Source organism: Agelaius tricolor, unplaced genomic scaffold (assembly GCF_023055355.1).
Source record: "Agelaius tricolor isolate 1412-34295 unplaced genomic scaffold, bAgeTri1.0.p SCAF_14, whole genome shotgun sequence".
Lineage (NCBI taxonomy): Eukaryota > Metazoa > Chordata > Aves > Passeriformes > Icteridae > Agelaius > Agelaius tricolor.
The window spans coordinates 16,352,179-16,379,862 of record NW_027269274.1 but is presented as its reverse complement, the minus strand read 5'-3'; the positions used below and the strand labels follow the sequence as shown (position 1 = coordinate 16,379,862).

At 43.1% G+C, this 27,684-nt stretch overlaps 1 protein-coding gene across 3 annotated transcripts in view; it reads right to left on the bottom strand.

Moving 5' to 3' along the window:
- Positions 1 to 14,564: 14,564 nt before the first annotated feature.
- MAPKAPK3 (MAPK activated protein kinase 3) overlaps positions 14,565 to 27,684 on the bottom strand; it is a 46,643-nt gene continuing 33,523 nt past the window's right edge. For all 3 annotated transcript variants that reach the window (XM_071439932.1, XM_071439929.1, XM_071439931.1), the window contains exons 4-11: positions 27,422 to 27,486; positions 25,286 to 25,365; positions 23,694 to 23,817; positions 22,162 to 22,237; positions 21,883 to 22,007; positions 19,965 to 20,050; positions 17,245 to 17,325; positions 14,565 to 15,887 (exon numbers count right to left, since the gene is read on the bottom strand). In XM_071439932.1, the coding sequence (XP_071296033.1) occupies positions 15,729 to 15,887; positions 17,245 to 17,325; positions 19,965 to 20,050; positions 21,883 to 22,007; positions 22,162 to 22,237; positions 23,694 to 23,817; positions 25,286 to 25,365; positions 27,422 to 27,486 (796 nt within the window). In that variant the 3' untranslated portion in view covers positions 14,565 to 15,728. The remainder of the gene's footprint in view (positions 15,888 to 17,244; positions 17,326 to 19,964; positions 20,051 to 21,882; positions 22,008 to 22,161; positions 22,238 to 23,693; positions 23,818 to 25,285; positions 25,366 to 27,421; positions 27,487 to 27,684) is intronic.

Below are 27,684 nucleotides of genomic sequence, written 5' to 3'. Positions count from 1 at the left end.
ACAGCATGTCCCTAATCTATTACCTGAGGAGCATGGATCTCTCTCTGTCCTCCAGCATGTCCCAAATCCATTACCTGAGGAACATGGATCTCTCTCTGTCCTCCAGCATGTCCCAAATCCATTACCTGAGGAACATGGATCTCTCTCTGTCCTCCAGCATGTCCCTAATCCATTACCTGAGGAACATGGATCTCTCTCTGTCCTCCAGCATGTCCCTAATCCATTACCTGAGGAACATGGATCTCTCTGTCCTCCAGCATGTCCCTAATCCATTACCTGAGGAACATGGATCTCTCTTAGAGCATGTCCCTAATCTATTACCTGAGGAACATGGATCTCTCTCTGTCCTCCAGCATGTCCCAATCCATTACCTGAGGAACATGGATTTCTCTTACAGCATGTCCCTAATCCATTACCTGAGGAACATGGATCTCTCTTAGAGCATGTCCCTAATCTATTACCTGAGGAACATGGATCTCTCTCTGTCCTCCAGCATGTCCCAATCCATTACCTGAGGAACATGGATTTCTCTTACAGCATGTCCCTAATCCATTACCTGAGGAACATGGATTTCTCTTACAGCATGTCCCTAATCCATTACCTGAGGAACATGGATCTCTCTGTCGTCCAGCATGTCCCTAATCCATTACCTGAGGAACATGGATCTCTCTCTGTCCTCCAGCATGTCCCCAATCCATTACCTGAGGAACACGGATCTCTCTCTGTCCTCCAGCATGTCCCCAATCCATTACCTGAGGAACATGGATCTCTCTCTGTCCTCCAGCATGTCCCCAGTCCATTACCTGAGGAACATGGATCTCTCTTACAGCATGTCCCAATCCATTACCTGAGGAACATGGGTCTCTCTCTGTCCTCCAGCATGTCCCCAATCCATTACCTGAGGAACATGGATCTCTCTTACAGCATGTCCCAATCCATTACCTGAGGAACATGGATCTCTCTCTGTCCTCCAGCATGTCCCCAGTCCATCACCTGGGGAGCACAGCTCTCTCTCCCTCCTGGCCATGCCAGCCTGCTGCTCCATGTGTCACCCACGACATCAGGATCTGCTGTGTTTGAGGTGAGAGCTCCCTGCCAGGACCTGCTCTGCACAACTTGCCAGAGGTACCCCTGAGGTGTTGGCTGGATTGTTGTGCTACCAAGGTCCATCACTCAACACCAATTTCTTTATTGTTCCTGCAGCACACCATGAAATGCATCACCTACAGGTGAATTAAAGTCACTGTGGTACTTTAGGCAAGCAACCATCTAGACACTCACTTTAGAATTAATTCAAGACTCCCCTCTTTTTTTTTTTTCTTTTCTTCTAATATCTGAAGATGGTACCTTGTCCTACTTCTGTGATCTTTTTCTCTTAAGATTGATTTATGGTAGCAATTTTCTCCCATCTGCTTATCCATGCAACTTGGGGGCCCTGCAGCAGAGCATAAACTCATTCTAAAAATAAGGTGGCCTCACAAAAACCTGAAGCCATAACAGAACAGCCCTGGTGAGCCATGAGCACATCACAGACAGCACAACAGGGACCCTGTGGCACACAGCAGCCCTAAACTATTCTAGGCACAGTTTTATCTTTAGCAAGCAGATAAAAGATGACTCTTGGTTTTTCAATCTCTAAAGAATTAGAAGAAATTCACCTTGGATTAGAGTAGGGGCCATGTATGAAAAGAGACACACAAGAGATTTCTCTATGGGAGTAATTTTTCTCATGAACTTGTTCTGATATTTCTGTGGGTTCCTGGTTCCTCAAATTAATGATTTGTGACTGCTTTAAACATTTGCAGTATTAACTTACTGGATCAGAACCAAGGATTTATGGCTTCCTTTGGGGAAATCAGAAAAAACCATCATCCACCAGTATCTATGTGGAGGCCTTACAGGTTTTATATTTTGGTTTGGTTTAAGGCATGTCCTATGTGTAAATCACAAATAATTATCCAGGCAAACTTTTAAATAACTTACCAAACATGCAGGTACTGAAAATAAAGTGAACAGAAAAGTGCTAATCTCCAAGCTACTAACACCACCTACTTCTCAAGGGGAACTGGACTGCAAACTCCATGTTAGGTGTGTCTATGGATAAAGGGAGAGGACATTCAGAATGGAAGTGCATTCCCTACCACAGCTGTCACCCTCCCACAAGGGAGATGTAAATGCCAGCGTGGAGAGCTCCTGACACAACTCCAGGTGCCAAGGTTGGATGTGGAATTCAGACATATTTTACACCAGGAATGAGTTTGAAGGGTCCTCTGAAAGTCTCAGGTAGGGCTGAAGAAGACAGAAGGAAGCTGTTTGCAACAGCTCTGCCTCACAGCCAAGCAAAGGACATCTCACCGATGCTGCTGAGTCTGCTTCTTGCACAAGCACTAAGTTCACATGGTTTAACTTCCTTTCTAAATTTATTTTTAATCCATGAAAAATGTTCCTGGACTTTGGCAATACAGGGAACTGAGGAAACCCTTTTCAAGGCTCTGGATCTGTTAGCACAGCATGCACAGCCTGATTATTGTTAAGAACTCCAGGAATAAATACCATTAAAAAATTCCCTAATCTCAGAAAGTTCATCAGCATAGTGTAAAGTTCATGATTGGACATGGCAGAGGTTAAGAAAGCATCTGCCATGAAAGGAATAAAAAGCCTGGAAGACTTGGTTTGGTTTTAATGCACTGAGTGTGGTTACCAGGTAATGCAGAGTACAAACTTCAGCTGTGTGCAGAAAAGCTGCAGTACAGAGTCTGAGAACAGATGACCTTGGAAAAGTTGTGCTGGCCAGTCTATTTTAACACTGAGAAATGGTGATTTTACCTTTTGTCATCTCCATGCAGAACTCTCAGTGAACTTCTGAGGGAAGGCAAACTGCTGCAAATATCACAGTTGTGTTCTCACTGTGTCTCTTCCCTCTTTTTTTCCCTTAAACCTGGATCTAAACATAGAATCAGTCATTAGGTTGGAAAAGACCTTTAAGATCATTGAGTCCAACTGTACACCTAGCACTGCAAAAGCCACACTAAACCATGTCTGACAGCTCTGTCCTGCTCCCCCTGACAGCAACTCCTGAGATTGTGACCCTCAGGGCAAAGGAAGCCATTCCTGAACAAGGCTCTGGACGCTGCATCCTGAACAAATCCACAGGGACAGAGGAAAGGATTGAGACAGTGTGCCCAGCTAAGCTTGCATATAGAATAATGTAGACAGTTTTCAGTCCAGGTCAGTCTCTACTGGTATTTCCTCTAATTTAAAATAATAATTGAAAAAATACTCCTTAAAAAAAAAAAAAAAAAAAAAAAAAAAAAAAAAAAAGAAAGAAAGAAAAATAAAAGGCTGATAATTGCATTAACTCTGGTAGTTTGCTTTCCTCTGCTAAACCAGCTAAACCAGAAAACTTCTGTAACTTTCCTTTCTATCTAGAACACAGCCTTTGATTGCTCAGGCAGAAAGCTGGCTTGTGATTATTGGAACATTCTTATATCTGGTAAGTCAAGTATTTTTACAAATAAAAATTCTATGCCTTCTATGGGACATCTAGAGAACCACCCCGGGCCTCATTGTGAGCACAGAAAATCACACGGTTAGATTGTAACTATTAGATACTGACATTCACCTGGCTCAAGATACATTTTTTTGTTATTTAGTGTCAGTTTAAATTTTAGGATGAAGGCAGGACTTGGATCAAATGAAAGGGAGAAATGAATCAGAACATCCCTCTGGGCAGGCACCACAAACCAGCTTGGGTCTGTTACCACCTGAGATGATCCCATTGCAGATCTGTAGGGCCACGGTCTCTGGATCGCTCAAGTTTCCCTTCCTGCTTCTTTTTATTAATTTTAAGTTACTCCTCCAAATTTTCCTTTTCAATCACCTGGGAAAGCCAACCCTTCTGGCTGTGCTCATCCCTTTTCAGCCCTCTGGGAACAACAAAACACTTCAGTGCTGCCCTGACAAGGGAAAAAGTGCAGGCAGGACCCAAGACCCTGTAATCCAGCAAGAGGCTGTGGGGGAACTGCAAAGAAAACCTGGAGCCAGGGAGTGTTTCCCCACCTCCAAGCAGGAAGTGACACCAGTTGCTTCTCTTTGCAAAAGCAGTAAATGAATTTCCATTGCTGATGGGCTCTGGGCTGCCAGCCACATCCTGCTCCCTGCAGAAGGAGGTGACACTGCCCTGTTGCTCAGAGAAACAGGGACCTGACCTTACCCTGCCTGCTCCAGAGTGAACCTCAGCTGCTCCCTCTCTGCAGTGTATAAACTGCTCCTGCCTCCTGTGCTGACCTAAATACTGCAAAATCTTTGGTTTACAAACACATCAAGGGAAAACTGGTTTTGCCCTTGCCATACATTTCCCCTTCCCTTCCCAGTTTAGTGTCTCTAACATATTTCACTTACACAAACTATGGAAACTTGTTTTTCACATAACATATTTTAGTAATTTGCTGGAATTCATAGGCTTGTGAGGGGACTCCATCTTCACTGTTTAGGTGGCCAGCATTGAATCAACTTATTTATATTAAATAAACAATTAACAATAAAAATATCAAAATTATCATGTTTTGATTAAAGTTTGTGAGGCTATTTTTCAAAAAATAAAAATTCATCCTGTTAAGGAAAATGTTTCTTGTTATAGCTTATAATGCATAAAATAGAGACTCACCTCTTCTGACATTCATTTTTTTGTTCCATCAGAATATTCCCTCTGCACACCTGCTCTCTAGCTCCATTTGTCTGATTAATTATCCTCACTTCTTCTCTACAGGCTTTGACAAGTTCCTCTTCCTTCTCCAGCTTCATCCCTGTTTTTCACCTTGTGTGGCTTAAATCTCCACCCTCAATGCACTGGCTCCTCTCAAAATGAAACAACACAGAAACTACCAACAAACAGTTTGAAATAAACAGTAAATAGCAGAACATCTTGGCTATAAACCAATTTTTTGGGAATTCATAAATGAAGCATTTTTTAGAGTAGGAGCTGGCTGAGTGCTTTAGGTTTCCATGTGATCAGTACTCCCATGGAGAAAAAGTCAGAACCAAAGAGGTCTTTAGGACAGCATTTCACAAATCATTTCCCCTAGATGACAAGGATTTTGAATTTATAATAATTTCTAATACAAATGCTGAGCAGCATTTTCTGTATTTGAAAGTATCACATAGGCACATCTCAGTTTATTTTTTCCAGCATCAGAATTGCCTGGTAGTATCTGCTATAAATTAATTCTTCTCAGGATTCCACAATTATTATTCCTCTCTTGTCCTGCTTTCAGTTTGCTGAACCTTGCCAAAAAAAAAGTGCTGTTAAACTAAAAGATACCTGTGCTTCATCACTCATGCAGCTTTTAATATGGAAAATTTTAGATTTTTATTAGTAAATAATTGAGAAGCAGATATATCACCTGCACAAAGATGGGTCTGAGTGTTCCTTGGGCAGCTGTAGTGGAGAGGACCAAGATGGTTGGGTGTTCCAAGTGCACCTGTGATACCTGGTTGTGTGTTTGGTTTCCTCCTTTGCCCAAAATCCATGTAACCTTTCCAAGTCTTTCAGCTCCAAATTCTCCAAGGACAGTGAGTTCTTGAGTATCTTTGAAATCAGAGCAGTCTCACTATTCTCCTTTCACCATTTTGTGAGACTGGTACAGGTTTGAGCATCACCATGGGGAGGGACTTCACAAGAGAGGGGGTGAGTGGCACCACAGAGGCAGAGCCACAGCAAGGGCTCAGTTGTGCTGTGCTGTGCTGTGTTGCTCACCTGTGTGAGGAGCTCTGTGGGACACCACACACACTGCTCCTGCTCTTGGGCAGAGGGGAACATGCTATGAGAAAAGGCCAAGTTGCACAGAAACATTTAGAAGCAATTGCAGAGTCTCACATTCCACCAGCCTGTTCCTCCACACAGATCTAAACCCCTCTGCACATTTTAGATGCTCATTTCATTCTTTTGCCCTGGAGTTCTGGCTGTGATTCATTCTTTACATTTAACAAAGAGAATCAGATCACATATATAAGGTGAGTTGTGGGTGTCCTGACAGAAGGATTTGGCCTTCTATGTCCCACCTCCAGATATTTCTATTCCCTTTTTCTTTTTTCCCCTCCAAGCATGTTGTTACTGTCCATGAGTCATTTCATTAATCTGGAGAGAAGGCCAGAAAACAAGTGAATAAACACCCTGCTTCACAACCTTCTGCTGCACTGTTTACTTCTCTGCTAATGAATGAACAGCTGAAAACCAGAATCATCCTAACTGGGGACACTCGAAGGGACATTATCTCCTCTTTGTCAATGGCTGGTGCCTGGCCCAGCCAGTGGCTGCCCTGCAGGATCAGAGGATGATCTCTGCATGTTCCTGATAACTCTCACACAGTGAGTGCAATGACTGTAAATCACAGAGCAGTCACACAACAGCCTGGGTTGGAAGGGACCTTAATCCCAGAAACAGTGGAAAGGAACATACATGCAAGTCAAAAAGAAGAGCACAGGAATCTTTTACCCTTTCTATAAAAAAAAAAATCAAACAACAAACAGCTGTGATGCCAGACACAGGGGCCTGCCTGCAGCAGCACAAGGTCAAATCTCATGTGAACCAGGCTGGAACTCAGCCCATGCTCTGAGTCCTGGGGTTGGCTCTGTGCACATGGCCAGGGCTCTCCATTTATCATGGATCTGGCTGGCAGCCACCTGAAATGTCCTGCTCCCCCTCCAGAGCTGTCAGAGCCATCCTATCTCCAGTGACATGAATAAAGACCGAAGATCAAGGACTAAAAGAGAAACAAATTAATGTAGTCTCAGTTTTGGCTTCCCAATTACAGGAATTCAAGGCCTATCTGCCATCATGGCAGCCTGGGTTTGACTGTCCCTTGCAGCCCTGCAGCTGAAGGTACAGCTGAACTCAGTGGTGCTCAGTGCAGCTCACACTCCATCCCAGCTCATTTGGGATTCACAGAATCAATGAGCCTCCCTCAAAAGCACAGACAGAGCTAAACCTTAGGAGCATAATTTCTAACACTGTAAGGTGTTTAGTAAGTCCCTTTCAACTTTCAAGGATAGGAATGTTACTCTCATTAAAGAAATATCTGATGCCCAGAGATGGCACTCTAAGTAACATGCAGATTACTATGAATTATTTTCAAAATAAGGCATGAAACTAAGCTTGTGCACTTTACATACTCCTTCCCCTTTGTTGCTACATATACTTGAGATTTTGGAATTTAGATTAATGTTTATATTTCTGCACTTTGATGCACAGTTGAACATACCCTGCTCTGATCCACTTTCAAAGAGAATCCATTAATTTTTATATCAAGGAGGGTGATGTTCAACCCCTCAGCTAAACACACAATCCAACAGAACATGAAATTCAACATTTGATGACTTCTTTTCCTGCTCCCATTGCATATCAGGATAGCAGCTTGTACATGATTCCTCATGTGAGTCATGTACAATATTTCCATTTTTGTGACAATTGGTCACACGTGAGGTTTTTGACCCAATTGTACACAAACAGAGGAGTCTGCCTAAAATATCTCCCTGGTCTGTGATATTGCCACAGCACATTGAGTTGTGTCACCTGGACTCCTCAAGACTTACAAGGATGGACAGAGAGCCTCCAAACCTATGTGAGACAGGATGCTGGCATCCTTGTGGCTGGCAGCATTTGAGATCAAGTCACTATTTCATCACACTCCTTGATGGCTTGTGACACACAAATCAACACAAAGCTGGCATTCAGCATATCACACACAGCCTTCCCCTAATGTAAGACTGTCAACAGAACATAATTTTCTTATAATCCAGTTATTGCAGAAAAAAACCCAGAAGAAACCCCAAATATGACACAGAAGTGGTCATGATCTGCCAGGCAGCTTCCCACAACACTGCAGTTTCCTGCAGAGCTGGGGTGCAGATACTGAGCAACATTTACAGACCCACAACTCCCATCCTGTCAGGCCTCACCTGCATGTGTAGAACAACACAGGCAATTCCAGCCAGGGCTCTTCCCTCTGCTGCTCTCCTCCTCTTCCTTGGACAAAGCAATGCCCCATGGCAGAGGGGAAAGAGGAAACTGAGAAATGGAACTATGCAGCATGGACTGGCAGGGAGAACCTCACCTGTGTGATGCTGCGGGAAAGGGCAAAAGGGAACTTGACAACAACATTTTTGGAGGCTTTGTGCCAGAATACCTACTTCTATGTAGATAAATAAATATTTGTGCTTCTGAATTGAAAGCATTCGGGTCACAAAACTTGAAATACTTCTATTTGTACATTACTTTAGGGTATATAACTTCAAAGATCAAAGCAACACAAAAATCACTCCTGACATGGACATCATCATCCAAACAGAAAATTAGCATGGCTTTTTTTTTTTAATCATTTAGGCAGGATAGTATTTCTGATTAATAGAAATTTGAATTAAATTTCTCCTTTCATGTATGCAGCAGTTAATTCTAATCAAGCAAGCTCAAGGTCTTCCGTTGCCTGGATAGTACTAATTAGATTCTTCCACATTATGACTTCGTCATATGCATCCATACATGGCATACAAATATCAACTTTCTTTTAAACAAATATGAACTTTCCTTTCAAATTCTCACTGGAAATAATTTTCTGGTGGTGGGAACAATATCTGCTCCAAAGAAAAACACAAAATCTCAGCAATCCTACAAAAAAAAGTATCAGTCATAAAAGAAAATGCTTTGAAATTAATTTACTTAGTACAGAACATGACCACCATGAAGGTTCTGCACAAAAAAAAAAGGTAACATTCATGTGGGGCTGTGGTTATGGAAATGAGGTTTGATGTGTGTGAATGGCTGCAGACACTATAAACCAAATATTAATAAAGTGCTGACTGATGATTGCTGAGCTCCTGTTGGCCAGGCACATCACTGTCCAACGGGAGCTGCTGGAAGCTCCCAGGAGCAGCAGCACATTCCTTGTGACACAGGCATGCACCTTCTGAGCTAATCACTGCTTGCTGTGCCAGGATCCTCAAGGGACAGCTTAAAAACTGACTTGGTGCAGGAATGACAAATCATTGGAGAAAACATCTGAGAGCTCTCCCGAGTGCCAGCCAAGGTTGGAGGGGATGCAGAGAATCTATTATGAAAGAAGGAGGCAGACCGAGCTGAGTCACTTGAAATCAGGAAATGCAATTCCTTCCTCCTCCTCAGATTTAAAATATCCTACAGCATCAAACTTCTGTAGGACTATTTTTTTATGTTTAGGGAAGAAACTGAAATACTGCAGTCAGGTCTCTCTAAAGGAAGCATTCATGACTTCCAGGCAGTATAAAATACATCCAACTACTGAAATCAAAGAGCAGAAGAAAATCAGAGGATTTTAAAGGACAATAACCAGACCACCTCATTTTACTCTTTTTAGTTGGGTGCATTTCTTTGTAGAGACCTTCTCTTTTCTTCAGAGGGTGATTTTTTCTACAATTAGCCCTTGCTTAGAACTTTCCTCCTTACCATTTTACAGACAATGAAGTTTTTTGCTTCCTGCCAGGTAATGGGATTCCTTGAAACTCTTCCAATCCTTCACACCACAAGAAGTTCAGAAATAAAAAAGTGGTGGTACAACTGCAATTGAGCCAAGAAAAGAGAAAAAACCCTCGCATCGTGGAATGGTAGCCTTGGGACAACTAATTAGAATTTTATTCAAGACAAAAGTCAAACATGTAGTGCTAAAGTGCAAGATAGAAATGCAAAATTCCAAAAGCAAAAATGAAAGGTAACTTCACCTTACAAACCTTCTGCAAGCAGCTTGCTGAGGCAACTTTAGGAGAGCAGAAGTTAATCTGCAAAGATTATTTATTCAGTTATTAGTTGCTCTAGGAAAAAAAAAAAAGCTCTATTAATTTGGTTCACTACCAGCATTTACTCAAAAGTTTAATTTATAAACATCAAGCTGATCCTTGCTTTAGACTAACTCAGAAAAAAACCCTGGAGTCTGCACTGTAGATCTATCTTTAGGAAAACATAATTATTTCTGAATCCAGGAACTGCTCTGGGTTGGAGCAGCAGCTAATATCCTAACCAGAATTTCCTTGATCATTACTCAAGCAGTAGCATTTTTATTTAAAAAAAACCCCTTAGTCCTCCTCCCCCACCAGTTTCCCCATTTCTCTTCTAACACTTTCCAATCTAATTTTAGTCTTTTGAGAAGGTTTTTTTCCAGATCAACCCACTCTTTTTCACATTTAAATAATTTTCAGTTTTTAAAAGAGCTCAGTTTTAGCAGGTGCTTCAGTAGCTAGGCAATAAGAAGTCTCTTGGGAACATCTTCCATGTTTCCCAAATGGATTAGCCTGGAAATTTGGGGAGAGCACATTAGACAAAATAACCATGCTGCTTAAGAGTTTCATTCCAGCTTTGAAATTCAGAGAAAGAAATGCAGTCCCCAAAAGAAGCATTTGTGCTCCCTGTTAACAAATGAAGAAACAGCTGCTACACTGGCACTACTGGGATGGACCTTGGAGGCAGGAAAATTCACCACACACACTCAGAGGCCAAACATGGAAGCAAACAATGCAGCTCCTCCTTTTTGGCAATACTCAGCTTCAGTGTAGCCCCAGGACCAGGAATTCTCCATGGTTTGCAGCCCTGGCCCCAGTGAGTGCATTTCCCTGGCTCCCAGTGGGAAAGGTCCCAGCATGGAGTCAAAGCAGCAGAGACTTCACCAGGACCTGCAGCCCCCACAGCTGAACCAGGGCTGCTATCAGCAGCTCTGGGAACTGAACTCAAGGCCAAGATACCTTTAGGATACCCCTCCCCTGATAAAAGACAGCCTGGCCCTTCCATCATCTCCAGCTATCTGAAAGACACCTTTTCCCTCTTTTGGCTCCTGGAAACTCAAAGCACTGCAGTACATTTCAGCAACTGCTTCTTCTTGTGGTCCCAAACTGCAGGAGGAAACCTACTGACAGTGATGCCTCTGTGCCTTCATGCAGTTAGAGCAGACCTGTGAGACTTTGGCATCTGGCAGATTCATGAGGCAGGAAATTTAAAAATAAATTTAATGCTAGGCATCATTTAGAGATTTACCAGAATAGATGTTCATCTACAGTCACAGGGTTATCTTCCACATTTCCCTAGGGTGCAGCAACATCCTCCTTCTCCAGTGCTAAAAAAGACTAATAAAGAGTTGAATCTATCTTGCTATGTCTGTACAGAGGTAGCACTTGCAGTAAAAAAGTAAGTTGGAGTAGAATACAACAGCAGACATTTCTTATCTTATTCTTCAACATGACATATCATCCCCCATTTCTGCTCCCTTTGCTCCATTAAATCCCTCTAACCACACAAACTGAAAATAAATAATCCTATTTTAAAGCCAGACTTAATTCTCAAAAAGAATTTTCTTACCTGGTGCAAAGATTTCAGGGAAACATTTCCTCAGCAAATATTACCTAGATTTGCTCTAACCTCTATTTTCCACAGGTGAGCTACATTTCAGTACAGAGATGAGGACTTGCCTGCTGGCATGCAAGAATTTTTAACAAGATTTTTTTGTTTTGAGTGTGTGTTCTCTGCCTTTCAGATTTGCTTCATTGCCTTCATCCTTTTTAGGCTCTCTAAAAGAGAATTAACCATGTCCATTCCCAGCTTTGCCAGCTCCACTGCTGAGAACAGCTGGGTGAAGAGAGGAAATATTGAAACCTAAAAAAAAGAAAATTCTGATATTTCCACAATAAAACCCTCAAAACATTTAATCTTAGAAAAAATGAGTTCTCCTGCATGTGAAGTCATTCCCTGCTCGCTTCCTTCTCTTTGTCCCTGAGGTTTGTTGGCTGAGCTGGCTCCATCCTTGGGCTAAGCAGGAGAACACATCAGAGCAGCTGAGCACACATTAACACCTCCTCCCCACCTGGACCACAGCTCTAAAACAGTACAAGGGCTCATGATGCCCTGCAAGTAATTAAAACCTTTGGCTCTCCCCTCCTCACTGAACCTTCTCAAAAGCACCTCTGTCTAAACATGGGCCAAATAAAGTGTGAATTGAAAAGAGGACAGGGAAATTAGATCAAACTGAGTATGTAGCATTCTCATTATCCCTCATGTCAGACAAGTCAGAAGCACTTATGTAATTGGGCCTCCAGACTCAAGGCAGTCAAGTGTTAAGACAGAAAAGCAATCCCAGGACTGCATGCTGGGTTTTGACAAATAGAAAAACACAGAATTAGGCCAAGAGCTTCTCATTAATGTGAGTTTTTAATTGTAGCATGTCAAACCCAGGTTCACCATGTGGCACATGTGGTCAGAGAGGTAAGAAAGTGTGTAGTGCAAAAGCTGGGAGAGTGAGGGAGGGAATTTCCTGTGTCCCAGGGCACACATTTGTGTGTGGATCAGAGCAGGAGCCCTGGTGAGAGCCCATGACCCACGTGTGAGGAGCACAGTGCACAGAAACACAGGGGGAGGCAGCGGCCCATGAGCAATCGCTGTGAAAAGGGATGGGGGTGGGGAATTGTGCACAGGCCTTTTCTTAGCTTCTGCTGGAAAAAATAAATAGACCTTTTAATCTGTGTTCTCCTTGAAGCCTTCTCTATTGACCATTCATTTCTTCTGTCCCTTCCCAGCTCTTTACCTCCTCTATATGGCTGATGAATATGCAAATGTATAATCAGTTCTGTAATAGCCTATCCTTTCTAAAAACAGGCTATAAATTTGGATCCTGAGCAGCAGGTTCTAAAAAGCCTATTATATGACATGGCTGGGGGAAGAGGCCACACACCAGAGCTCACCAGAGCTCTTTATAACCTGTGTGAATGCAGGGAGGAGGAGGGTCCTCCCCAGAGCCTTGCTGGCAGCCAGAGGGACAACACCTTCTGCAGAGCCATGCACCAAAGCAGGGCCTGAGACACTGCACGGTCTGGGGAGCTGAGGGCAGGCTCAGATTTGGGGAGCTGAGGGCAGGCTCAGATTTGGGGAGCTGAGGGCAGGCTCAGATTTGGGGAGCTCTCAGAGCCAGCAGGACAGGGGACAGGTGGTGCAGGGGGCCGGGCGGAGCCGAGCCCATCGGATGCTCCGTCCATCCCTACATCTCCATGGAGCACACAGGCCCTGCTGGGGCACACAGGCCCTGCTGGGGAAATGCCTGCACCCCAAACCTGGTCCCTGGCAGCCCCTCCCAGCTCCAGGTGCCACAGAGGCAGGTAGAACACAAGCTGTCCTGCTCCAGTGGGCTGCAGAAGGCAGCAGTGCCTGGAGCAGGGCAGCAGTTTGAGGCAGCTGCTCCACGGCTCCCAAGGAGTCTCCTCCTTCCCTCTGTGCAATAAACACAAACCCTTCTGTCCAATACTTGCATACACTTCCATGTCTGCCATTTTGAGGCCCTCCTCTGGTTTCTGCAGGGCTTTACAGCATTCCTGGGCACTGCTGCTGCAGGGTAGAAGGCAAGAACTGTTAGTGTGAGTTTAATGAGATGGGACTGTCCTGCTACACAGGGACAGAAAGCTGAAGGTGCTGTGCCAGGTGCCTCAGTTCCAGATTCTGATCTGTAGCAAATACTGGAAGCCCACAGGAAGGAATGAGGCCCAGGTGTGTTTTACAGGTTTTTTACAGAAAACCACCCAGGAACAGACACATCTTTGAGCTCCAGAATGAACTGACAAGCCAGGTGGGAACTGAGAACTCCTGCTCAAACCCTGGCCAAGGCAGAGGGAAAAAAGTTAGTTTGCAACAGTTTCAGTGGCACTGTCCCTGAGGCAGACAGGACAGTGCACTACACACTGCTTGCCCTGGGAACATCCATCACCCTGCTGGGGCACAGAGATGGAATGGCAGCAATAATGGTCATACCTCCCTCAAAAAAATTAGATAAAAGGACAGAAACTCGGACCTGGCTCTAATTCCAACTGTTGCATCCTGAACACATCACAACTCTTCATTTGCAAGTAGTGAATATTATTTGCATAATTCATTAGAATAATATGGCAAAACAAAAACATACAGGACATGCTATAATCAAAGATACCTGAAACATGAAATAATTCATAAACACAACTTTACAGAGATGGATATTTAAAACCAAAACCTTGTGATCTTATAAAATGTTCAAAGTTGGGCAGCCTTTGAATGTGGACATCATGGAACACTTTCCTTCTCCCCTTCCCTGTCACCTTCAACACAATGCATCTTGCAAAGCAATGCAAACTCTGCAACAACTCAACAAAACCAGGGGTGACAGGAAGAAGGAATGTTAAAAACTGATTTTAATAAATCACGTTACAAAACCCTAGGGCCAGTTCACAAAGGAGAATTGAGGTCTCATTCACCACTCTGAAGCTGGGAACTGGGCTCCCCAGACCAGGTCCAAAGCCTTGAGCTGAGCTTTGCTGTGTGTCACTCTGATCTGACAATTCAGATCCACTCTGGAGCCCTGTTTTCCTTTTTGTCTTTTTACACTCTTGCAAGCCTATTAACACACCAGTACTGTGTGCCTACCTCAAAGGTGTATTGGCCTGCATCACTGGAAGCACATCATATTCATCCCAGACTCTGATAACACTTTCACAAATATTTGCTTCACCTAAATTAAAAATAAAGCCAAACTCCAAAATACAGTGAGAGAAAATATTTTGATCACAAAATAAAACATACCAGCAAACCACGGCCAGGTTCCCATAAAATAAGAAGAATTAAAATAGGAAAAAAACAATGGGTGGATATACTTAAAATTAATCTTCCTTAAGTAGTGAAAATCTTTGGATCCTGAAACACCACCAAATCACCATAAATAAAGTACCATCCTCCCCCCTCCTGACCCCAGGAAACAAACCAACCCAAACACCCCATAATTTGCTGTGATCAGCACATCTTAGGCACAGGATCTAGAGATAGCTATCAGGAAGGGATGCTGGCAGATTACAGGGTCCATTCAAAGAACATGCATTTACCACTTCTTCCCCAAATTTCAGAAGTCTCTCCTCAAAGCAATCCCTTGCATGTCCAGCTGCACACCCTGGAGGTTGTGGATCCAAGGGGAACAGCAACATTCTCTGCAGGATGCTTTCAACTACTTAAATCCTGACTGAAGCTCTTCACATAAACTACCAGTTAAATTGAAAACATTACAAGAGAGGGGTCTGACAGTGGCAAAGATACAACATAGTGGCTACAGCTCAGAAAATTTACATGTTACCAAATGGGAATCCATGACAAACTCAAATCTTCACATGAGACTACACAGAAGACTTTATGGAAATGGAAATGTATGGATGCTTTTTCCTGTAACAAGAATATCTGTTTACAGTTTAGGTGATATTCTGTAACTATAGGAGGTAAGTTTGGAAATATAGACTATTATCAATTCTACTAAACTACTAAAACACTCTTAGCAGAACACTTGGCACTTTCCTATTCCCCAGTTTAAAACAGCAGCAGAAGTTACTCTTGTAGATGGCTCTTAAAGCCTCAGTGCATTAATGTGCTGAGACTGCCTCCTGTTCTCTCCTCTTATCCTACACAGCTAAAGCCAAACCAAAAACCTGTAACATTTCTGGCATTACTGTACCTTCCCTTGCAATGTGCAACAGAATCATGTCAGATCCATAAGTCTTCAAAAGTGATTCAAGTTATCAAAACGTTATCACACTGTTCCCTCTCTGCAGGACAGCATCTTCAGTCTCACTGCCTTTGTGGTGTGGGCTGAGACAATCCCATGATTTTAACTTGCTCTGTTTAACTTTTACCCTGCACCCCCAGTCCCTGCTGGCTCCTGCCCTCACTGGTTGTTGCAGCCCGGGGCGGCGGAGGAGGCGCCCGCCTGCTTCTGCTTCTTGCGGCGCTTGTTCAGCAGGCGGTTGTTGGACGTCTTCAAGTCTTTGATTTTCACCTGATCGTAGTCCACCCTCATGGTGGCCAGAGCACTGGTCATCTCCTCCTGAAAGCAAGCAAGCAAGGCAGTGAACCCCCTGAGGCAGTGAGTGCACGGCCACCCCACCCTGCAGCCCGGAGGGGAGGGACACAAGGAGCTCTCTGTCCCCCCAGGGCAGCAGGAGCTGAGCCCGCTGTGTGCTCTGCACCAGGAACCAACCACTCCACTGGGGGCTCCTTCCACCAGGGGCTCTGTCAGCAGGAGCTGTTCTCACAGCATTTCACAGGGAGCACACAGGACCACGCTCTGCTGGCCTAAATTCCACGTGTCCCTGTGCCCAGCACTTCTCCCTGGCTGGCTCTGCGCCTCCACACAAAGATCTTTAAAAGTTTGTGCTTCAAACTCACACACCTCCTTAGTTTGAATTAATGCTTAAGTACAGGAACATTTTAAACTTTTTAATAAGGTTGTAAAGAAAAATCTGTTGAAGTAAACAAATGTCTAAGCATTTGGTTCAGGAAAGGAAAAACAATTCAATATCAATGAGTATGTTGGTAGCTTGAGGGAATACCTCTGGGACCTATACAGAAGCACAAGCATAAGAAATTCTCAGAAACATGGAAAATAAGGCAGCTAAGTGAAAATATCTGCTTGATCTCTGACTCAGAAGGTAAATGTTGCCTAGGTCCCAAAAACATTTTACCATTACATAGCTCAACAGCTGAGACTACACATCAGTGATTTAAATAAAATCAGTAATAAATAAAATACACTACAGAAATGTTGCAATTGTCAAAATTCTAGGAATTTGAAGTCCAGAAAACTCAGAATTAATTGTAAAAGCATGCCAACCTGTTAAAGGCCAGCAGGAAAGAGTTAAGATTTCAGTGTGCCCTACAGCAGGAAGCATTCAGCAGTCATTGGTACACACAGTAGGTGAGGCACCTGCTTAGATTAAGATATTTTTTTTTCTCCTCTTCCCCCCACCAAATGTCATAACAAGACGAAGGTTATTCAGTGCTGTTCCACAATTCAAAAGCACTGCAGAAAACCAGAATGCAGCTCAGCCCTCCCACCTGTCCCCCTTCATTTTCAACACATTCTTTACTGTAATGAAGTTCAAACTGCCCCAGCACTGTCCTTCTCCTCCCTGGGTACATGCAGAGGCTCAGCAGGAGCATCATTCATGCCTTTGATCACAAACACCATATTGCTGGTATCTGGTGCAGCTGTAAGGCTGCCAATGAAGCTCAAATAGAATTCCTTCCTTTTTTAAACAGTTCTCATATACACTGCTGTTCTAACCAAGCCTGTTTATGGCACCCTTGTTTGACATGATTGTATTCAAAATAGCCACAGTATCCAAGGCAGCACATTTCATCTCCTAGGACACTTAAAGAAATCTGAATTTGGATTGACTCACTTTAACTTCATCCCAGTGGTCTTTATCCTCCTGCAGGACCCGTGCAGTGTGAAGAGGAGTTGGTGGCACTGACATTGATCTCTGAGAATAAAGAAAAATACCAAAAGAAGTTCTGAAAAACAACATTTGGGAAGTGATTTCTTGCTCTTCTCTGCGTATGAAGAGCATAAAATTTGATTTAATGTCTTCCAATGGCCCTCATTATTCCTGCTTCCAATCATTCCACAAACGAACTCATGTGCAGGAGAAAAGGACTACATTCCCCACACAATATTTAAAGAACAAAAAGAGAGAGAAATCAGTGCTGAGCTTCTTTCACTCTACTCCCTTCCAGTCTGAACAATTTATCCAACCAGAGGTGGATAAATTTTTATGCATGTTTTAGATTTTAACTGTCATTTCACTATTCATTAGTCAATGTCTTAAAGTGGTTAATTTGACCTTTATCTCCTAGGATTTGTTGTAGGAGACATTTTCTTGCACCTATGCATTAACTGAGATCACCACTTCATCAGACTAAGTGAGCCCCAAAGAGGAAATGACACAATTGTTCTGAGCAAGACACAGCTCAGAAGACAGAGCATCCACATGAAACTGAGATCTCTGCTCACCTGCCATGAAAGATCAGGAGATGCTTTACATTAGAACAAGGGACAATTTCTAAAGCATGAAGCACAGTTCCCTGACTGAACTCAGAAAGAATCATGGCAATTCTTGCCAGCCCCTAACCCAAACTATAATTTCATTTGGATACTCTATTTTCCTTATGCTTTCTACCCAAGCTTGCTATTTGCTGCTGTGGCATCCTACAGCTGCATGCCAACAAAGTCTAAGGAGATCCCTGTAAAACAAACTCCACACTGGAACCAGTGCTTATGTTCCCCCAGGCTCAGAGCAGCAGGGCTGCAGTCACAGAAGTGAAGCAGAAATCCTGACTCCTCTGGACAAGGACCCCAGCTGGCCAGGGTACAGGTTTATCAAACACAGCTGGGACAAGAGAAATGGAAAACAAGCAGACTGGTTTCAGTGCTGTCCCTGTCCTTGCTTCCCTGTGGAAGGTGCCTTTCTGCTCTGAGCTGCTGATTGTTAAAAAAAAAATCCTATAGACAAGGAACTAAATGAGTCTGTGCTCCACCTAAACTGACAGTTTTTGCCTACTTCACAGTAAAACACTTCTGTCATCCATCTCAAAAAAAAAAAAAAGAAGTTAAAAAAAAAAAAAAGAGCCACAAGCACCCTCCCCCGCTGCTTGTGCAACTCCCCAGACATGTTTCCACTTTGGGATTTAGGAAAAGGGAGAACACAGACATTTATTGCATTGGTCTTTCCCTCTCCCTCCCTCTGCCCTGTGAGCTATAGGTTCAGCAGAAAAGAAAGCCAACCTGCAGCTTTCCTCCAGGAAGGGTGTTGGAGCAGGGCTCCAGTTGGAGCAGGTGCAGCAGAGTCTGCAGACCTTACCTCTAATCTCCTCCTCATTAACTGGCTCTGTGCATATTCCAAATAACAAGTGACACTGTGGGTGGCAGCTTCCTCAGCTATTAGGCACTCACTCCATGAAATTCCTCACCTGCTGATTTCTGAAACACCTTCTTGGGGCTTCAGACACTCAAAGCTGGAGGTATTTATTCTGAGCAGTGATTACATTTTTATTTGGTTAAAAAAGACTCAGAAACATTGTCTGGAGTCTGTTCTACAGGATCTTTACAACCTCAGTTTCTCAACTCTGAATGACAACACCTTTCTACTCCATCAGGATGTCCTACAGCTGCATTTCACTTCATTCCAAGGGCTTCCAGATCCTGCAGCAGGCATTGTAGGAATGGGGACAATCAGCCACACCTCTGCTTCTGCCCATGCTTTGAGGATCAGCACAGACACACCAGCACTACGGGAACAAAGGGAATCCTACAGCACAAATGATTCTGTTCCTGGCTGATGATTCTTTGGGCAGTGAGAACAAGACTGGTATTTTTTTAGACACAAATGTGAGAAGTATAACCTACTATTTTGAGGGACACCTACAGAGCAGAGAAGGTATCATGAAACTCAGTCTTGTAGCTTCTGGGATTTGTGTCTCTTATTTGAAATAGTCCATATTGTATTAATAAAGTATTTTTTTCTTTTTTCCCCAAAAATTTCTTTTAAGAAGTAAATTCAACCAAGTCATAGAATGAAACCTGAACTGGGACCATAAATAGCTCTGTGTACCACCCTACCTGGCAATCTCTCACATGGAAAAAGAGACCCTTGCTCCTCCCCCATGCATTTCCAAACTCTGCCAAGGATGAGAATTCCCACTGAGCATAGGAGCATGTTCACCCTAACACAGCTATGCACAATGGTGCCTGAGACCACTAATAATAGCTCTTTAAATCCTGCACTGATGAAGTAAGCACACAGAGTTTATTTTTATATTTTTAAAGAGAGTAACACATGCATATGCTGCAGAGTCAACAGAGACTGCCTGCTCACAGAACATACAGACATTTTCGGCTGTTGCTTCCAAGGACACGACTGTGGGTGTCTCCCCTTGTGTGTCCTCTGCTAACAGCAAGAAGAATTGTGGTTTTACAGGCAGGTGACCCTCTGAGGAGGGCACAGGAGGTTAATTAAGGGACCAGCACTAATAACAGCCCTTCTCTTGCTGTGTTGTGTGGAGCTGTACCCAAGTTCTGCATGTAAGAATCAATTTGTGGTATAAAAAGAGATCTAAGACTCACATTAATCCAAGGGTGATTCATAAACTGAGAGACTGTCATCCTCTCTGTTGGGTCAGTCTTCAGTAAATGGCGAATGAGTTGTTTGGCTGAAAAACAGAACCAACAGGGCATGGTGTAGTCTAGGACTGCATTCCCAAATAACCTTGGGAACACAAGGACCTGCTGAATGAAGAAACACCATTTTGCAGAACTGAAAACACCTCCCAATTGCTGTGACTGTGTTAAGAAGCCACATACAGTGGGGCAGGTTACTGTGTTTAAAGGGGCAAAACAGGAAAACATCCAAAACAAGAGACAAGAAGGAAAGAAAAGACTGGGAATTCCAGCTCTGCTCTCTACATCACCAAACCAACTGCTTTGAGAACAACAACTGGAGGAAAAGAGAAGCACAGGGACAGAAAGCTGCTAAGCTGCCTGCCTCAAAGATGGCAACAAGCTGGGCATTATGGGCTGAATGAATACATAAACTGATGTTTTAAGAAATGGTGGAGACAGCAACTAGCACAGGCTGTGGAAAAAAGAACAATGAACTTTGCCAACTGAGAGGCCACTAAAAAGACAAAAAAGTCAAATAAATGGATTGCACAAACTGGCTTTGCAGCAGTTTTCTGTGAACATGGGATTTGCCAAAGCAAGAGCACTAATAACTGAGATATGAGATGATGAGAGGCTAGACAAGAGTTTCATTAATGTGGGTGGACAGACTGGAAACACTGCATCCAAAGGAAGTTATTTAGGAGGACTTACACAAAATTTCCTTAGGAAACCTGTAAGAACTTCTAAAAAGGAGTTCTCTTTTAGGAACATCACATGCAAGATGACTAAACGCTTGTAAGAAGTTGCCCAAGGTACAAGTTTAATTTGTTGAGAGAGGCTGCAAAGGACAAGGACAGCACAATACAGGGAAAAAAGCAGCAACCTCCTGCAGGTGCCTCATCAGCCTAAAGAACACCCACAGATGAGATGATTTTATAGGATGGAAGGTAGAGGGCCCCTATCTCCATCCACACAAGCACACAGAAACCCTACACACAGTGCAAGTGCATGTTCTCTCACTGAGCTCCTCTAGCCTGTTTTTAACTGCTGGAATACGAGCAAGACCCAAAGCAGAGAAAATATTTAGCCAGAAACCCATGACTAAAACATCTCCCTCAACAATGTTCAGCAGGCTGTGCTGCACACAGCCATGAGATGCAGTGAGGGGTGAAGATGCCACAGAGCACAGCAGGGTCCAAGGAGAATTTGTTACTGCTAAACTGCAGACAAAACCAGGATCACAGCAATATAAAGGGCTTGTAAGAAAAACAGATAAGCCCAGATATTGCTGACCCTTCTCTTTAATATGACAGGCAGGTGAGACTTCCAGGATAAGGGGGAATCAAAAATACCCACTTTCAGGACACTGATTTGAGCCCAGCAGCTTTTCATCAATGACTTATACAAAATAAATTGCTGACCTTGATTTAAGTGGCAGCTGGCAAATTCCCACATCCCAAAAAGCTAGCATGAAAACTTGCCATCCTTGCTGGCTGGATCACCAAGGAGGGCAAAGACTGAATAAATTCTTGAGAGAGTTTGCCTTTCTTCCAGCTCAGCTTACATTGGAGCTGTCCAGGCTGTCTCCTTTCTCAGGATTAGAGACTTCTGTTTCAAGAGGGTTTAATATCAGCATTCACTAGCACTAGCTGGATTCTGAAAGAAGGTTTTCAGTAGTCATTTACTTTTTGTAGCACAGAGGTTGCTGGCTGGTATCTGGGTTCCCAGTTGTTCTCTGTAGCACCTTACAAAAAATTGATTTAAATTGTAGAAGAAAGGGAAACAAAAGCTCAGACAGATTTTTAGAAATAGTATCTTTGTAAGCACTGCAGCACTGCACACTACCATGCTCACACTCATCAGCACCAGGGAGGATTTCTACCTTCCTCTGATACTTCAGCCCACTCTGGATTAGGAAATCCATATTGCCCCATCCGAATTCTTCTCTTCATCCCTGGAGAAATGGCTTGACCGGTGTTGGAGTAGAATGGAGGGAACCCACACAGGCTGTAAGAGTGGACAAAAGAATTTTCTTAACTAGGGGAATCCTTTCACCTCTAAAAAAGTTTTATTCAAGATTATATACTACTGCAGGCTGCAGGATCCCAGTGAACAATTACTTGTGAGTGCAGATTTAACAAGTTCCTTTCCACATACTTACAGAATATATGTGATGACACCCAATGACCACATGTCACATGATTTGTCATACTTCTCAGGACCAAGGACTTCTGGGGCTGGGGAAGATTAAAACCACAAGTAAACAGAGTACCAGGTATTTCTCTTCATCTCCATCACCTTGTAAGTAGCAGCACACTTCAACAACAGGTATCAGAGGCATTAAAAAAACACAACTCACTGCAGGAACTGGGTAGCACTTTTGACTGACAAGTTCCTAAAGGCATTTAAAGTAGCTTTAAAAAGGAGGAACAGAGCTGGAAAAATGCCCTACTCCTCACCTTGGTGTCTCTCTGCTCAAGGGAGTACTAAGATTACCAAAAAGCAGAAGGAGCTACAGCTAAATGTGTGCAGGGAGACACTGCACTGAAAGAGGCAGGAGCATATGTTCCAGCAATCAGAATAGAAAGGCCCTACTGGAGCTGTGATAAAATTTTGAATGATACCTGGGTGGTGTGTTTAGCTCCAGCAGCTACAGGGCACTGTATTTTTCTTTGGCCTCCAGAGCATTATATTTTTTTCCACTAAGTAACAAAATTAGACAGAGATACATTTAGAGGGGATTTTTTTTGTCCCCTGGGGCAGGTAAACTGCCAGGGAGCTTGATTTTGTAAGGAAAATTATTCTTTAAACATATGAGCAATCATGCTGGTTTATAAAAAGGTGTTGAGAAGGGAAATGTCAGCTTGTTTATACACAAATATTAAGGCATAAAAACATCTGTGTGTAAACTCCTTAACATTTTATCACTAAACCCAGCTCAAAAAAATACAGAAGAAAGCATCAAAAAAAGAGTATTGCTAATGTGATTATCTGTTTCCAGTGAATAAGTCTCTTTCAATGCAGAAAACTATACAAACTTTTATCAGAGAAGTAATTTTTCAAACAAATTAAGTCCTTTTTCCAGCAAAGAAATTCCAAGTTTGACTACCCCAGTCAAACCATATAATGAATAACTATTAACTCAAGACTGAAATGAGTGCATGAAGGACAGTCTGCTATGGCATTCATCACACAGTGCTTCAACTTTGGACAAAATGAAGGAAAAATTCTGCTGTGATTAAGTCATGTTGGTTCTTTATTACTAATTCCTCAATTTGCCAGCTTAAAGAAGTTTTACAGCTGAGGCAAAATTCTTCTCTCTTATTGTTTTAATTTAAGTTTGGGAAGTTTAGCACAGAAATTCCCAAATATCACGAAACTCAATTCAAATCATGGCTTTTATTGCATCATTCAGAGGAAATATCAGGATTGCTTCAAGTGTAATCAGAAGGAATTCCCTCTCTCTCTTTGTATATCCTCATTTGTATCTCCTGTGAAGGCTTTTTCCTCTGCCACCAAGGCAGAAAGCAGGAGCATTGAACTGTACTGGAACCAGACTTTAGGTTTGGATTGGATCCCAGTTTAAATCCTGGAGGCTAACACTTCACATTACACCCAGAATAGAAGATTTCCCACCCACTGCAAGGGAAGGAATGACAGAAACACAGAAGAAATGTGCCTTGGATAACTCACCCACATAATAAGGAGTGTAACAGGGGGTCTGCAGTGCATTTACAGTGGTTTCTTTGGCAAAGCCGAAGTCTGTGAGTTTGAGCACAGTATCTTTGTCTTTAGATGTGTAAAGCAGGTTTTCAGGCTGGAAGGTCACCAAAAGAGGATAAACAGGACAATGAAGAGATGTCTCTAATGAGCCGACAGGTCAAACCCACCAACACCATTTAGGTCTTCTTACTTCTGTCACATCCCCACTGAACACACAGCAAGTTCCCTCCCAACAGGCAGCATTTCTCCTCAGACTAAGCATCAACATCCTTCTTAGCAAGATTATTTGGGAGAAAAAGCCACAAAACCCTGTCCAATGGGCATCCAGTCTGGCTTCTTGAACCTCTCCCAGTTCCCTGCACTTCCTGGGACTCATCTGTGTGGTGGCAGCAGCTGATCTGACATCACACTGTGCCTCAAGCACCCCAGGGGCAGGACAAGGGAAATCCTCAGCCAAAGCCCCCATGAGCAACTGACACAGCTCCATCAAAATTAACTGATACAGACACAGGCCCTTTGCTGCTCCCCCTCCTCTGTCTCCTGAAACCTGAGGTAATTCCACTCTTGTTCCACACTCCATACAGGCAGAAGTGGCACAGAGGGAAATACAAGCTCCTGTGCCCAAGAACAGGGACAACAGGGTATTTCCATTATCTCCAATTAGTTCAACTCATTTCCCAGTTTACCCCCTGGTGACACCATGATGTGTCAGCTCTCCCTCCAGCTAAACACACAAACATCTGTAGAAAATCCACCAGCTCAGAGCTGTGGAATTGATCTGATGTCTCAGTCTATCATTACAAGCACTGCTCTCCTGCACATTCCATCCCCTGCTGTGTCCCTGCACTGGAAATGCCAGGGTGCAGCGAGCTTGGCTTTGCTTGTGCTGCGCACTTCAGAGCATGAACACAAAATGCAGCCCTACACAAAATATGGCCCTACAAACTCTGGCAAACCCCTACAATGAGATTGGGGTTCAAACTTTACCTCATTAAACACTGGCAGTAACTGAGATCTCCCTGTTTTCCCAAATATTCACACTCTTATTGAAGTGGGTTAAATGCATGAAATTGGTATTATTCCTCCCAGAAGTTTCCCCTTTTTCTGAAGGGGGTTTTGCTGTTTGGGGTTTTTTTGGGTTTTTTTGTTTTTTTTTTTTTTTTTTTGCTTGGGTTTTTTTTTCTTAATACAAATATGATACTGAAAGCAATTGATAACTAGCAAAGACTACATAAAGGCATCTATAAATTACAGGTTCACTTGAAGGAGTGCTATTTTCTTGCTAGTTAATGGATTGCAAGTGGGCAGTACCTCTTTAACTAAGCATCTGACTATCATGAGATTTTTCTGCATTCCATACACAACTGGAAGGCATTAGCACACATGAATATTCCAACCTTGGACTAGTTGCAAACTAGTGAGCAAATCCTTTCTCCCACTGGCAGAGGAACAGGGACACTTTGGCCATCTGACTGCACTCCCAGTTCTGTTAAAATCACTGCTGCCCAGGTTTCTTCCTGCCATAAGTTCTCTTCCCCAGCCCACACACCTTGGGGGCTCACCTTGACGTCTCTGTGTGCAATGTTCATGGAGTGCAGGTACTGGATGGCTGTCCCAATGTCTCTCATTATTTCAGAGGCCTCTATAAACACAATTTTAGAGAAAGGTCACATTAACATTCCCACTGGAATTCAGGGACATGCCTGGGAATGCTTATGGCTTACAAACAGCTTGCTGGAACATGGGGCAAGCGTCAGGACTAGAGAAACCCTAAAATTAGCCCCAACAGCTGTGTTTTGGGTTTGCAGGCACCAAGCCCCCGACTGCCTGGCTGCTCAGCCTCCTCCTGAGCAGGCACTGCAGCCCAACAGCTCAGACTCCTCAGGAGCTTGGAAATTCGTGCTTTAATCTGATCACCAAAAAAAGCAGCAAGAGCAGAGCAGGTACACAAGCAGCAACTGTTAAAAAAAAGGAGCCCCAACAAGAACCTATCTCTGATTGTCCAGGACATGTCCTTGGTTGTTTGAGACAGAAATTTAACTTTCAGCTTCTAGTTCAGGGGGATAATCTATCAGATTTTCTAAAAATAGAGCAAGATAACAATATAGTAATTTTAGGATAGGTCACATCTTAATTCCTCATTGTCTTTAGAAGTTTTTCATCAGGAGGAACAAAATCAACAGTTCTGTTCAGCAAAGGCCAAACTGTCACCTTTGAAATAATATGTTTCAAGAATTTAACATAGCCCCAGTGGGAAATTCTAGTGGTGGAATTACCTTGCAACAGCAGTGCTCTGGGAGTCTGGAAGGGCTCAGTTACACAGGGAGGGGTTTCAGAGCAGGGAGGAATGACATTCCCATGTGAGCATTATATCACATCTCCATTGACAGGGAAACAACAGAAACTTCAACCTGATCCTCTGGGCTCTGCATAGGCAGAACTTGTACTGCAACCTGGAATCCTTCTGCACATGGCCTGAGAGTGAAATTATACCATCTCAGACAAGGACAATCAGAATGCAGAAACACTCCTGTTCTTTGGGGAAAACCTTGTACAACCTCCTCCCCTCCTGATCCTAATGGGAAGCTGTGGCTATATAAACAGGCAATGAACCTGGGGAATCCAGTGACACAGGGCTCATTTACCTCAGGAAAGAATGAAGGTGGTTTTTTGTTTAACCAGGTGATTTCTGACTAAGCATTTATGTTATACAATGCAGAAAAGTAATGCTTTTAGTAGAGTGCAGTTGCTAAAATTCATGAAATCAGTTTTCTCCCTGGAATTTGTACTTTAGAGAAGAACGAATAAAATTTCTAAAAATGCTCATTTTCCCTGCACAAGTCTCTTAAAGGACTAGAAAGGAAACACACAAGAAGAAAATAGACTGGTCTCTACACCAGACCTGCAAAACAAGTCACAGTAATTTACAAGCTTGGGTGTGTATTTTTCTGCTTCTAATCATTTTGTCAGGCCCATAGTTACAAACTCTATCACCTTACAAATATTAATGGTTTCACTCTGAGCAGAAACGAGCTCTGGTCTGCTGTGAGGGGGCAAGGAGAACCATGGTCAATGGGACCTGTGTTTCTCTGTCAATAATAAATAGCAAAGACAGTAAAAATGGCAAGACTAATCTGGTGCAAGCTCTGTCCCTGCCTCATGGCAGGGCTTTACCCTTGTTCATTTTCCCCTACAGACAGGCAGGTTTGTTTACAGTGTGGTTAATAACACTTCCTTTCAAGTAGTGCTTTAAAACCCTTGAACAGGAGATGTTTCATCAGATGTGATTTGCTTATTATACTCTTGACCCAGTGCTGCTGCTTGAGGGACAGCCAGAGAGAGATCCCAGCAGGAGCTGCACTGATCATGGCAGAGGTGCTCTGGCACAGGACCAGGGATCAGAGGAACAGACACTCTCAGGGTACAGAAATGAAAAAGCTGAGCAGATTTGTAGAAAGATTTTTCTCTAAACCTTCCACATTTTGCCTGAACTTGGCCAATTCTCATAATTTCTAGTTCTTGGGAACTTTTCAAAATCGCTCTTAAGACACAGTGGGATAAATAACAATAATAACAGCAACAAACACCACCATAGATAAAATCAAAGAAAAACTCCTAAAATGAAATAGGGGACAGAGAAATGGAGAAGAAATAAAAAATCTTTCACAAACTTTAAAATTAAACTTGCAATGTTTTACCTCTCTCAGTGAAAGCTTGGTCTCCTCTCTCCTGGATCCTGCTAAACAGCTCTCCTCCTTCCATGCTGAAGCAAAGAACACAAAAAACCTCACCTTATATTAGCAGAAAGGACAAAATTAACACCTGACTGTGCATCCATATAATCTCATGGAACCACAGCAGGAACAGATAAAGATTACAGGCTGCCTCCTATGCCACTGCTTCCTAAACATCACACTCACTCACATCAATGCAGAAAGCCATTCTGATATGGCATAAATAG